Source organism: Myripristis murdjan, chromosome 11 (assembly GCF_902150065.1).
Source record: "Myripristis murdjan chromosome 11, fMyrMur1.1, whole genome shotgun sequence".
Classification (NCBI taxonomy): domain Eukaryota; kingdom Metazoa; phylum Chordata; class Actinopteri; order Holocentriformes; family Holocentridae; genus Myripristis; species Myripristis murdjan.
The window spans coordinates 19,874,544-19,888,685 of record NC_043990.1 but is presented as its reverse complement, the minus strand read 5'-3'; the positions used below and the strand labels follow the sequence as shown (position 1 = coordinate 19,888,685).

The 14,142-nt window shown below is 39.0% G+C and overlaps 1 protein-coding gene across 3 annotated transcripts; it reads left to right on the top strand.

Annotated features, from left to right (window-relative positions):
- Positions 1 to 2,408: 2,408 nt before the first annotated feature.
- fam133b (family with sequence similarity 133 member B) lies at positions 2,409 to 13,534 on the top strand. 3 transcript variants are annotated; one of them, XM_030064283.1, is made up of 11 exons: positions 2,409 to 2,580; positions 3,296 to 3,393; positions 7,740 to 7,818; positions 8,638 to 8,778; positions 8,868 to 8,897; positions 9,053 to 9,124; positions 9,313 to 9,411; positions 9,717 to 9,758; positions 9,957 to 10,049; positions 10,954 to 11,004; positions 12,623 to 13,534. In XM_030064283.1, exons 1-11 carry the CDS (start codon positions 2,557 to 2,559, stop codon positions 12,716 to 12,718), a joined length of 825 nt encoding a protein of 274 aa, XP_029920143.1. In that variant the 5' UTR covers positions 2,409 to 2,556; the 3' UTR covers positions 12,719 to 13,534. The 3 variants fall into 3 exon arrangements, with proteins under 3 accessions (XP_029920143.1, XP_029920142.1, XP_029920141.1); XM_030064282.1 differs by having other exon boundaries at positions 8,865 to 8,897; positions 9,720 to 9,758; XM_030064281.1 differs by having other exon boundaries at positions 8,865 to 8,897.
- Positions 13,535 to 14,142: the final 608 nt, after the last annotated feature.

The window sequence follows — 14,142 nt, the reverse complement described above, 5'->3', positions numbered from 1 at the left end:
ACAGCTGAGTTTATATTTTCATGCAATGTCATTGTACTACATAGGAACTGAAACCAGGAGATATGTTGCTAATAATGCCAGATAGTTTGATTGTGAAATAATGTGTACCATTCAGAATGCCCATGAGGAAAACGGGCCATTGTAGCACCAAATAGTAATAAGATACAGTGACAAAAATTAAAAAAAAAAAAAAAAAAAAAAAAGAAGATCACGTAAACATACACAACTGGCATTTTCAGCACTGGAACATGAATGAAAGTATGGAAAAGCATGAATCAGCATTCAAAGAGTGAATAAAATAACCACTGCTGTAAAAGTAGACAAATATACATACACAAAAAATGACATGACAAAATCGAAATATGAAAATGTAGAAAAACATGACATAAATGCAATATTAAGAAGTTTATAATTACTAAAAGAAATGTTCAATTATTGGCAACAATTATATATCCCAACCAACCAGAGTTTACATCCAGTCATATAAAATAATCTTCTTAATATATAAAGCAGTTGTACAATTTATAACTGAAATATAAATTATATTTCAGATCCTATGCCTATAGCAAGAGGAACAATACATGGGTGCTCATTATCAGTCTTACTATCTGCATTCAGTAAAGCTCTAGCTCAGAAAACACATTAGCATCCAAAAATAACAGGATTTTAAAAATTAAGATATAAATATGCTTAAACTGAGTTTGTTTCTGATGATCTGTTGCCATTAATCACACAACCCAGTCTTTGAAAAATACCCAGAATTATCAAGATGGAAAATTAATAAACTTATGACTGAAATAATACACACAAATGAAAACACTGATAAAGGAAAAATGATAAGATGCTAAATAAGCAATTGTAAAATGTTATAAAGAAAGATTTTACACCTTTCAAAAGCTATTCCTATAGATATAGAATTAAAAAAAAGCTCTATCTCTTAACCTGACAGATCAGAGAATTTTGTTTTTAGATATATGAGGCTTAACAAATTTAATTGTATCTTTTCTATGCTTCTTTCCGCCTAAGTCATATATTTATATCAGTAAATTCAGTGGTGGCTTGTTTATGAGCCAATAATAAAAAAAAAGAATTAAAAGACAAGAACTGCAGTTTCCAAAGAAAGATGGAGGCTTAAACCTGCCAAATTTATTACAGTGTGATTCATGGGGCCTTGAAACCAGGCTGATTTTTATAATTAGTGATACTAATTATTGCTGAAAATTAAAAGTTGGTTAAAATAAAATATATTCATTATTGATGATGCTCCATTTATAACTCTAATTTCCATCCATCCTTTCATTTTCCATATTTATTATTCCTATTGTGAATCAGATAGGAACTGGAGGATTGGGGCACATGCATTTGACAGCAGGAAGAGTAACACCCAGCACAGGTTGTCAGACCTTCAGACCTTTTAGAGCCTCTGGATTACATTTCAGAGCCAAATTTTATTTTGGAAGTCTTAGAAGAAAAGATGAAGATGAACAAACAGCAACTTGGGATCTCAGAAATATATTTAACATTTGTGAGTAATATTTAGAGACTTCCAATTAAAAAGTTTAATTACAAATGTTAACCTAAAACAATAAAATTGCAACAGAGGGCTAGGCCTGTAACTGTGCATGACAAAAAAATGAAAGAATTAAAAAACAAAATGAGTCAGTCAAATCAAAGAAATTTTTTCAAGTTACATTTAAATTTTACAGTTAATTTTACAGTTAGTTACATTTTATAGTTATGGGAATAAGTGAAACTTTTTCTTTTTTTCCCAGAATAATTTAGTCTGTTTACTGTGGGTTGATGTTTTATGAATGACTGCCTCCCTTTCATCTTGACTGATATGTGGCAAGCCTATCTTTGTGTGCTGTACTTCAATGTTTTGACTCAGTGGGAACAGGCTGAAAAGACAGAAATAGTACTCATATAGTTGGATTCATGCTCTGTTTTGATGAGCTTCAGATCCTTTAATTTTATGATGGCATTCTTCAGTTGTAGGACTCATAAATGGTACTGCATGGAATTTATGTTTATCTCTTGTGGGAAATGTAATCAGATCTACCAGGTAAATCAGAAGTCAAAGGAGGGTTATGGAACACCAAATGGCAAAAGTACTGGTATAATCAGCTCAAATGAAAATAAAGAAAATATATACAGAAATATGTATGTCTGTGGAACATGCCATTATTAATTGCAAATAAATAAATAAATAAATAAAAGGGAAAGGGAAAGAAAGTTGATGCATTCACACTTGAGAAAAGTGTCAAGACTTTATTGCAAATAAGATTTTGGTTTATCTTATGGTCCAGGTACTGTGAAGACGAAGATGATGGTCAAACATGTCCAATTCATGTAGCCTACTTGAATTTACCTAGAGAAAAAAACGACAGCCGCTGCTGCAGTTAGCAACACTGGCCGCTAGGTGGCAGCCGCGGCGCTGCCTCTCTGCTAGCGGTGAAGAGCATGTACACAAACTGAGAAGGCTAGTTTAATGTTAGCAAGTAGCGTTAGAGAGCTGCTTCTCCCGTGGCACTTTCCAGTTACGCTGAATAATTCAACATGGGGAAAAGAGACAATCGAGTGGTGAGTAATGTGCCAGCTTTATTTGAAAACCGTGAAACGTGCTGATAAAGTTACAGTTAAGCTAGCTGTCCAAGCTAACGCAGAATCTGTGATGCTACGCCATAGTGCTCCTGGTAGGCTAACGCAATTGTTAGCCAGCAAATGCTAGCTTCAACAAGGCAAACCTAGTAGGCCTTGACACGACTTTTGGCCAATTTGGGCACGTGTTATCACATAGTTTATGTTGGGATATACAGTGGTAACTGGTTTGCTGTATATATGAATGTTCCTGTTTTATAAAGTGTCCGGTGCAGCGTTTTAGGCCGCTAATAGACGATGCGTTGGTCCTTAAAATTAAATGGCGCGGGCTCATTAACGGGAGCCGCTCCACTCGGTAAAGCTAATTTGTTTTTGTTTCACACGCAGTGTTAGGAGCTGGTCATGTTGCGCAGTTTTTGCTCATTTCAGCTCATGTTTATTTATAGCCGGTTAACATTTGTGGTGCACAAACAGAGAAACTGCACGTTAAGCACAGCTATGTAGATAGTTTGTCGGTTGGGTAACGTCCTCGTTATAGCGTTATTCATGTTTAGCTGACCGGTTAACGATGTCGTCTCCCCGGCTAGCACCGAGTTAGCCATTGCAATGTGTTTATTTAACTAGCAAATCTAATTTACTAATTTCCAGAGATGCTCTAAATGTCTAAACATGCCCTGCTCTCCACGTCGTGTTTCAGGCGTATGTCAACCCCATAGCTGCTGCCAGAGCCAGAGGACCCGTGCAGAACTCTGGACCAACCATCCAGGATTATCTGAGCAGACCTCGGCCAACATGGTGGGTGCACTACAAGCCCCCAAACTGGGTGCCACACACACTGATATAGTGCTACCTGATAACAGAGCAAGGTTATTAGATAGCTGCTGTTGATCTTTGCTTAGCCATTTCCCTCTGTTGTCCCCTGCTTTTCATTTTGTCTAGATTGCACCCGTGTCTGTCTGCATCACAGCTAGATGGAGTCAGTGGTACAAAAACAAAAGTGGCTGCAGCCCTTTGCTTTGGGTTGTATCCAGGAATCAAGTATAAAGCAGCAAAAAAGCCTGTATTCTCCAGTGTGGTTCTGTGTGTGTGTGTGTGTGTGTGTGGTTTTTTTTTTTTTTTGGGGGGGGGGGGGGGATAAACTGGATAACAGTTAAACTGGATAAAGTTTAATCATACATTTAATACATTCTGAACATCCATATAACAAACTGCACATTTGCCAGCACTGCTCCATATAAATCTTCTACAAAAAAACTCAAGTGACCGGGAACTAGGGGTGAACAATATGGGATTAAAATAATATCATGATATTTCAGGATATTCGTGTGGTAACAGTGTTAATGACGATATGACAAAACACTTAAACATGATATTAAATGCTTTCTATATTGGCAGCAACACACAGGTGCAGGTGTTAAAATTTTAAAATCAGCATGAAGTCACACAATGTTTTTCTTGTACTGCTTAGTTGAAACTAAGCAGCACCAACTTCTAAACTTACTTTAGTTCCTCATTTTGTAAACAAAGCAGTGACTCATTGTGAGGAGAGTTTCAGGTTTAGTGTAAGACATAAACAGTAAAATAAAAACACACAGAATGAATCTCAAATGTTCAGTGCAAATTTAAACAGATGCTCGATATATTAAAGAAAAAAATACTGTTGAATCTTCAGTGCAGTGATTTTGTTATGTTGGACTGAAAAGTCAGTATAGTTGTTTTTTTTTTTTTCCCTTTTACCTCACATCAGTTGTTAGGCTCTCATTTTTTACAATTTCTGGCTGTCCTCATGCACAGGTGACCCTAATTGAGTTCCACTTCTGCTTTTAGACCGTCTTTATCAGCTTCTCCTCACTCACTAATTTAGTTCATGCATACAACAGGCTAGCATTATCTGTTAAGCTGCGCATCTGTCTCATCATTCATTTACACTGCTAGCATAATATTCTGGTTTGTTGTCTGTCCGATGGTTCAAGACCATAACGTGCTCAAAGGGCAAAAATGATCACAGAATTACTCCACACAGATTGTGCTGCACGATGCAAGTGCTCCAAAGATCAGCGATTATGTGTTATGCCCAAAAGTCCAGGACTCCAGGATTTACCTCTTGATCTCTCAGATTTTACACATTTGCTCTGCACCATGCCGTCACCTTAGTAGCAAGCAGAGATTTCCTTCAAAAATAATGTCACAACATATTGAAATTACACGTAGAGTTTTCTTAAATGTTTTCTCCATAAATGTATGTAATTGTGGTGCATTTAGCAAGAAGTGTACTTTTGGTCTCATCTGTTATTGCTTGGATAAGTTACATTTTCAGGTGTTAAAAATGTTTTGATCTCAAAACATTTGTTTTAATTGAGATAAACAGGCTTGTCAGGTTCCTGCACCTTGAACATTTTGCAGAGGTGAAATCCTTCACTGTAAGCTTCCATATATTGGCGAGAAAAAAACCAAAACCAACAGACTATGAAACAGCTTCTGTACCAAAACCAACAGACTTCAATCCCAGTTTCTATCCCAGAGCTGTGGCCTCCCTTGCTCCACTTCAGCCATAACAGAGTCAGACAGACACTCACGGCTGCTATTATTCATTTATTATTAACTTACTATTTATTTACTATTTAAGCTGCACAGTCACTTTCTCCTGCGCTGACAATTTTACAGCTTTCATAGCTGCCTTGTTTATTGTTTAACTGGGGGAATGTATGTTTTTTTTTATATGGTAAATTTCTTTTATTTGTCTTTTGTTTTTATATTGAGAGAAGCCAACGGAGTTTCATTGTACATTTTTGTATAATGACAATAAAGATCCAATCCATTCCATTCGAAAAGTGCCTGTTGTGTTCAGTGGGGAACACTGAATATTAATTTTTCTTTTCCAATTGGTGTCACAAATTCCAGCAGTTAAGACAACTTTCATTGGCATTTTTTAGTCCCATGTGTCTTGAAGATTTTTTAAGAATGTATTGTAGCCTAAAAGCTTTTGATGATTTTGAAGATGTGCACTGGGGAAACCCCACAGTTTATTAAGCTATGTGCGTGGCACAGTCTTGTGTCATTCAAGCAAAATTATTGCAATGCATTACATTGTTCAATTTGAATGCATACCTTATGTATTTGTTATGTGAACTGTTTCATTGCAATTAATATGAGCGATTTGAGATGGCATATCTTTTATTTTCAATAGTTGGATTTTGATCACACTGACTGGATACACATGATGATATAAGCTTGAAATATAGCCTGATTCATACAAAGAATATATAGCGATTGAATAACCCCCTAAACTCTGATTTTCCTCTTAATTTTTCCTTAAGAGGTTAAAAAGTTATTAAAGTCATTTAGTCATTTAAAATGACTGAAGCAGTTTTCTCACAACAGTATCAGCTGAGGTCTACACATACCCCTTTTCCACCAGGGCTGGTTCGGAGCCGGTGCCTGACTTAGCGCCAGTTTTTTGGTTTTCCACCGCCCAAGCAGGGGCCAAACTGGTGCCAAACTGGTTCCAAACTGGTGCTAGGCAAGCACCGACTCCGAGCAGGGGCTAAACAGGAGCCAGAGAAAGAACCGATGACGCGGCCCACCGCGTCAATGGTGGGCGGGCTTACAAAAACAAAACAGGAACTGCGAACGCTATAAACATAAACAATAATCCCTGAGAAGCCATGGATTATACAGATTTTACAACGGCATGGAACGCGGCTCAGCAAATTACATTTAAGGATGAGAAGCACCCGTTTTATAACTAAACATCGCTGTCATTCGTTCCGATCACGAATCCGACAGGTAGCCGGCAATAATTGTGTTTTTCGCCTCTGTATTGAAATGTAGGCTTGTTAAGACACAAGCAGTATTTGCATCGCTAATAAATCCAGATCCTGCTCCACCCAGGGCCAGAAACTGAATCGGGAAAGCAGCATTATATGCTTGACTGAGACGCGGCTCACGAACATCATCCCCGACTCACTGATCAGTTTCACTGGCTTCAGGACAGGACGGGCGGACAGAGACAGAGACGCTGCAGCCACTGTACTGTATGAGTGTGCAGTTTTATGTGTGTTGAAGTGATGAAGCTGCCGTGACAATGTAATTTCCTGCAAAGGATTAATAAAGTATCATTCATTCATTCATTCATGATGGTTATTGTGATTCTGAGCGAGCGTCTCGCGCACCCGTCATCACGTTTTCCGAAGACGTCATGACGTGGCTCTGAACTGGCTCCACTTTGCTCTTGACCGGTGGAAAAGCAAACCGGTTCTTCGTTGGCACCAGTTAAGCACCGGCTCTAGCACCAGCTCCGAACTAGCACCAGTTTTTTTCTGGTGGAAAAGGGGCAACAGTGCCTATAGATCCTTATCACACACATTTTAGCCCCTGAATTAGAACAAAGCAAACAAGCTACATGTGTAAAAGCACCCTGAATCAATTCTGGACCTGACCCGACCTGTTAATGTAAGACCCAAGACTTGGCCTGTACCATTATCAAATACAAGGAAACAAGGATACAAGGAAGTTTATTGGTCATTATACAACAGGTTTTATAACGAAAATAAAATGTGGTTCCCTCTTGATTGATTTATTTAAACATGGCATTTCTCACATCATCAGCACATTTGCTGATGTATGATCACTGATGATGTGTATTCTTCAAGGTTGGTGTGGTTCTCCTGGGTAGCAGCATCTTTGAACATCTGCCAGTCTGTGCATTCAAAATAGTCCTGTAGAGCAGCTGCAGCCTCATCTGTCCACACCCTAACTGTTTTTACATCTCTCCATGCTCTGTTTAAAAAGTTTACTCTTGGGGAGACCTGGTAACTCACCTGGTAGAGCGCCTACCCCTTGTACCACACTATCTGCAGTGGGTCACTCATCTCTTGATTTTTTTTTTTTTTTTTTTTTTAAGATTATTTTTTTGGCATTTCTGCTTTATTTAACAGTTACAGTAGAGATAGACAGGAAAGGCAGGGGGGAGAGAGGGAATGACGTGCAGCAAAGGATCTGAGGTTGGATTCGAACCCCGGTCGCTGCAATCGGGACTTAGCCCTGGTACATGGTGCGCGCGCTTTACTGGTGAGCTACCAGGGTGCCCCATCTCTTGATTTTTTTGATTATATTGATAATGAGTTGTGTCTCCTCTTCAGGGAAGAGGTGAAAGAGCAGTTGGAGAAGAAGAAGAAAGGCTCCAGAGCCCTGGCTGACTTTGAGGATAAAATGAATGAGGTATGTTTCCATGATGACATTTTAGATATATAGCTAATACTTTGTTAGCCAGAGATGAATTTTTTGTGCATTAATAGCAGCTCCATTCGTAACATCACATAATAAAAAAAGAAATTAGGACCAAAAAAAAACAAACAAAAATGAGTACATTTACATAACACCACAGTCACCGAGGACAAAACTCAGTGCAGATATCAAGGTGCTGCAGCAGACACTCGGTCTGGGGTTGCATTCTTCATTTAACTTCAGGATCGACCAGTACACAAGAGTGTTTCAGTGTAACCCTATTGAAATGTAGAACCCTGTATCTCTGGTTTGATGGCAGCTGGACACAGTCACTGTTCAGAACATGGTTGGGGTTAGAGACAGTGTTGTTGGCCAGCCTCAGTACGTTTTTATGGTAGGCTGATTCATAAACTTTCTCAAGAGGGCGTTCTACAATCTTTGAACAGATTTTTATTTGTTGTAGCAATTTTAAAGTTGTCGACCATTGCAATACTGGAGAACACTTAAAATCACAGAGGTAAAAAAATAAGAGCAAAATTTGTTCATGAGCACCAAAAGTCGAAAAAAAATCGGAGAAAAATAAATATTTTGACACTTAAAGAGCCATTTTCCTCCTATCATGTTTTTAATCCAAGTTGTTGCAACTATACATGAGGGCCATTCCTAACATGCTGTCTCCGTATATCTCTGTGTCTATGTCTGTATCTGGTTCTATGTATAAAATTCAGTGTGACTCCGGATGAAGATGTATATGCCAATGCGAAAGAATTCGTAATATATTGTGCTTAAGGATAACTTACTGTTGTTTCTCAGAAATGGAAGAAAGAACTCGCCAAAAACAGAGAAAAGTTATTGGGTGACAAAGACAAGGAGAAGGAGAAAAAGACAACAGACAAAGATAAAAAGATAAACGACAAGGAAAAAGACAAGGAGGAGAAGAGAGAGAGAAAAGAGGTATGTCTCCCAATTTCAAATATTTGGAAGTCTTTGACCTGTAAACTGGCCCTCTATTCTTACCTTGGTTTTGTGTTTTTGTTCAGAAGAAGAGGAAGGAGAAGAAGAAATCCAACAGGGTGAGGAAAGCTCTCCAGTGTTTTGATGGCCTGCCGTGATACACTGCCGTATTTTAGTTGGTCTTATACAATCCCACTCATTTCTTATTACATTACTGCCCATCCGTGAATGACCTCAAGTCTAATGAGCTCTGCTTTTATTGTGTTTGGTCAAGCATTCTTCATCTTCCTCCTCTTCATCGAGTTCTGATTCCTCCAGCAGTTCTTCCTCAGAGTCTGAAGACGAGGTAAGGCATGCAGTTTTTGAAGATGACTCCATATAACATGAAGCACACCAAAACAGTTCCTTTGTTACACAGTTAAATGAGGCTTTTTGGCATACGCCTCACCCAAACCCTGAAAATTTAAATAAAAATTAAAATAAAAAAAAGCAGCACTACAGCACATTGGACTTTAATTGGATGTCTGTTTACAGGATGAAAAGAAGAGTGTGAAAAAGAAGCGGAAAAGAAAGAAGTCAGCAGCCAGGAGACCATCAGACGGCTCAGCAGCCGAATCAGACGCCGAGAGCAAGGTTTGTTGATTTGTCATTTAATGAACTTCAGTAGGAGCAGTAGTCGAGTTGTAAAAAAAATTCAGGGGGGATGGTCAATTTTTTTCACTTGATGAAAAGGAAGGATGGCAGTTTTATAGGATGGATGATTTTGACCGTTTTTATTTCAGTGGGGATGCCATCGACCCTCATCCCCCCTCAACTCGAGTACTGAGTAGGAGTAAGCACTGATCGTAAAACCTTTGGTTCCCTTACATTGTTCTAAAATTACTTCATGTTCCTCAAACTGCCAGTGTAATTCTAAATGCTGTTGTATTTCTCCCAAGAAGAAAAAGAGAAGAATGAAGGAGGAAGGAGATAAGGAGAAGGTAAAAAGTCATCAACGACAGCTTTTTTGTGCAACCTTTTGGCAGTACTTTCCCAAATATGAATTCCAACAAAGAATGAAGTTGCCGCATGCTGCATCTTGCCGTGTCATTTTGCTATGCAGCTTAGATCAAACACAGTTCAACCTCAGACATTGTAGAGTTCATTCACAGTTGTGCTTTAAACGTTTTGCCCCTCAGGATGAAAAGATCCGCCGAAGAAAAAGAAAGGCAGAGAGAAGCCATAGAGACTCGTCTTCAGAGTCCTCCGCTGATTCTGAAGGGGAGGAAGGAGTAAGTATATTGTTAGATAGGTGTAGATTAGGATGAAATGCTGGTAGGGCAGCCTTGAGTTAAAACACTGGATTCAACTAAATACCATAAAATTTTTACTTAAACTGCTGTAGATGTAAATTTGATTCACCCAACATGAAACCAAATGCTAAAACACATTACTAAAATGTAATTTTAGATATAGCCACTAAAAGAAACTCGAGGAGATAGGAGGAGGAGATTGGATTGGAGATTCACTTGTGTTCTTGGCAAGGCCCTTTTTCATTGAATTAGCAATAGCACTGTGTCAGTGCATCCCCAGGCATTTGGTTGTTTATTGCCCACCACACAACTGTTGAACATAATTAGTGGCTACGTTCACATGCACAGAGTAATGTGGCTGTTGGCTACCCCCAATGAAGGCCTCATTAAGGGCAAACTGTTAACATGAAACTTTTGACAATGAGTAAATCAATTAATGCAATCATCCTGTTCAACTGTGGTGTTTTGCAAGAGGGAAAAAAAAAAAACAAGCACCCCCTCTCTTTTTGACTGAGCAGTTATGTGACTGTAATAAAGGTTGAAGAATTATGACCCCAGTAGAAGATGCAAACTAGTTGTGTTGTTGAGTACCTGTCACAGCAACGTTTTAATTTAATCAGAGCATGATGTTACCTGGATAAATTACTACGTTGACATGGGTTCATCCAGAGGGAGGTAGCTTGACAAACATGATTGTCGTGCATATAAACTGTCATACATATTGCAAAACTAGAGGTTTTCTTTGTGACCATACAAGGTCAGCCTGATTTTTGGGTAAATTCTGTCCTTGTGAAACATTGTTTGTGAAAAACTCTGCAAAGGTTAAAGTGGGTCCAACTTTCCTGTCTTGTCATGGTCTCATTTGTAGTTTTACTTCCCCTAGGTTGAAGCCAAGAAGAAAAAGAGAAGTAGTGAGGAGAAGGACAGAATTACAGTGAGTGTCTTATTAGAATGACCTTTTATGGGCACAGAGGATGGATTTGTCTTGAATTTGGTGTAACACAGCTGAGGTTGCTGCTGTAATAACAGAAAAAGTTCATAAGACAATCAGAATTAAACCAGAAATAAATACTGTTTGAACGAGGGATGCAGCATCAACCAAAGTCAGTATTATGTCAAAACAGCACAGTTATCTAACATTAGCAGTTAAGCAGCTACACTATCTGCCTGTGGTTCTGTGTTAGTGAACACAGCCTGACATTTGCGTGACATTGCACCTGTCAAAACTTATCACAAGAGTTAGTCACTGTGCACAGGGACCACATTAGTTAACAGAGACAACATAGTCTTACATTCACCAAAAAGCATTGTAGGAGCATTTTGTGTGAAAATGACCCAGGGGTTGTTGAAGAGGACTGATGTGGAATTTATTTAAGCATGCCACCAAAATATGTCTGCCAGTTTGTGTAATTTGCAAGAGCACCATCCACCCGCATGATTAAGCCAGGGTATTAAACGCCTGTTGATATCCCTAGCAAGATGTATTTGTGGTTTTGAGTACCTGTGGTCCGCTAAATATAGTTTTACAGCTCCTCTTTCTTGCCTTTCTCCTGGAGCTCTGGCAGCACAGTTCGTTTAGCCAATCAGAAGAGAGAGTCAGCACCTCTCCACTGATTGGCTGACTAAGTGACATATGGTCGGGCCAATCACAGGCAAGAAACTGAAACCTGTGCTGCTCAATGGAGCGCAATGGTGCTCACCGGTAAACGGGAATTATGATCTTATATAGATCTATATTAAGTGTGATTGTCATGGCTACCGCTGAGCGTGATGTTGTACGACCGTACATGTTTGAGCCCGACTCAGATCCCGAACCACAAACGAAACTGGCATTGTATTGTGTCAGGTTGATAACAGTCGGTGCTGAAATGAGCCGAACACACAAGCAAATTTGGACTAAAATCCTGTGGGACCCGGGAAAAAATTACCATCAGCCAGTGGTCTCTAACGTTTGTTTCTTTTGGAAGAGTGTGCAGTGAAACATTAGTCTCCTTGCATTTGACTATGGCGCAACAACGTTTCTTCGTCGTGTCGCTAACTTGTTACCCTGTTACCTAGGGAGCGGAAGCAGGCTGGCTAGTTTAAGTCTGCGGAGTCACCATATGTGTGACATCACAGAAAGGAGGAAGTGCTGTCCACTCGTCCTAAAGGGAGAGTTTCAAAAAACAGGCTGTGTGCATTTCTTCATTTATCACACGTTTAATGCATGGGACAGTATTTATGTGGCCCCGGGAACATCCCTATCACAAAAAAACAACGAAAATTGCATTTTTCAAACCATGGGGCCTTTAAAAGACTAGGCTGAAAGAAACTTGGTTGCAAGTTTATTTTTAATGCTACTTAAAGCCGGTAGGAGGTATAATTAAAAAAAAAAAAAAAAAAAAAAAGTTATTCAGTGAAGTGGCAATGAGTTAAGATTTCAGTTTTCAGTGTAGTTATTTTACCTTTAAAATCTCAAACGATCAGACGTAGCTGGATGCTGAACTTGCTACACTGAAATATATGCAGTTGTGCTTCCCTTGCTATAATGTCTGTATGTTTGTCATTCACAGGACAAATCCAAGAAGAAGAGGAAAAAGAAGCATAAGAAGCACGGGAGGAAGAAGAAGAAGAAGGCAGCATCTCAGTCGGGCTCAGAGCTTGACTAAGGGTCTGTTTTCGTCTTCTGTTGGACAGTTCACTAGTAGAGCTTTTGCCTTTGACTACCAAAAAGTTCTCCCATCCAACCTTGACCATCACACTTGAATGAGGAGGCCTATGGACTTGCTAGGATCCTGCTAGTGAAGTGATGGAACTGAGGGGGCTTCCATCCCTCTATGGCAACTACACATATTTTCTTTATTTTATCTTTTTTTTTTTTTTTTTTGGAATAGATCATAGTGCATTGATTTAAAGGTCAGTGACAGGACATGTGAAATCCAAATCTGCCCTCAGGCTTTGTGTAACTTACCAACTCATGACCATGTCTCCCAGAATTTGGACACATGAGCAAAAGCAAAATGGCAGTTGTCAGGACTGGGTTTGAGATTGCTTTCTGATGAAAAATCTGACGTATAAGGGCCTCAGAGCCGATTTTAAGGGCCGATTTTGAGTGTTTTTCCTCATGTTGGAGATTTTAGTGTTATCATGGGTTCTACTTAGCAGCACTCATTTTCACCTTCACTCTGCTGGCCCTGTCGAAGTTGCTCTGTCTGCTTTACACCTGGACATCTTGCATTTCTAGTGCTGAAGTCACTAGATGAGGCTGTTATGCTAGTGCCTGTGTCATGCATGTATACCTGATATGACCTCTCTTGTCTCACCAGCCTCATATTGAAGTTGGACTTGTGATAAAAATGTGAGCTACATAGTCAGCATTTATACAAGGGGTAATTGTTCCAGTAGAGGATGAGTTGAGTTCCACTGCAATGTAAATGTATAAACAATGGGAATTAATTAATAAAGTATTCTTGTTTTATCCTTGACCTGCATTTTTGTTCAGTTAAAATCTTAATCCTCGGAAGGTTTTTGCTGACTGAGCGTCTACAGTCTCATGAATCTGACTGAGCATCTACAATCTCATGAATCTGACCACCATAATTTTCACCAGATAACAAATGGGGAACAAATTTAATAGTGCTTACAAATCTTGTTCATGATTTTGTGGGAAAAGAGAAGTTGGTACCAGTCCATCATAAAACAGCTGATAACATCTGCATCTTCTCTGAGAAGTGGTTACATGCACTGTAACATGCAAATGTTGAGAAAGGCAACATGCACAGCCTCCACCCTGGTGGGCTTTGTTGTGTGAAAAAACGACTTCCGTCAGTGCATTAGAATACAGTGGTTAAAACTGTATTCTAATGAGTCAACTTTTTCAATGTCTGATGTCTGCAGGAAAATAATTACCGGTTTGAATATAAATTGGAGTTATGGTAGGCTACATCTGACATTTAAGGAAGCCAGCACCTGTAAAGTGAAAATATAACTGAATAATTACGCACAGTGCTGTCTTTTCATAGTACATGAGACTCAAATAATCTGAGTAAACAGCTAAGGCCACCTGCACCTACAAACTAAGTGTCATAGTACA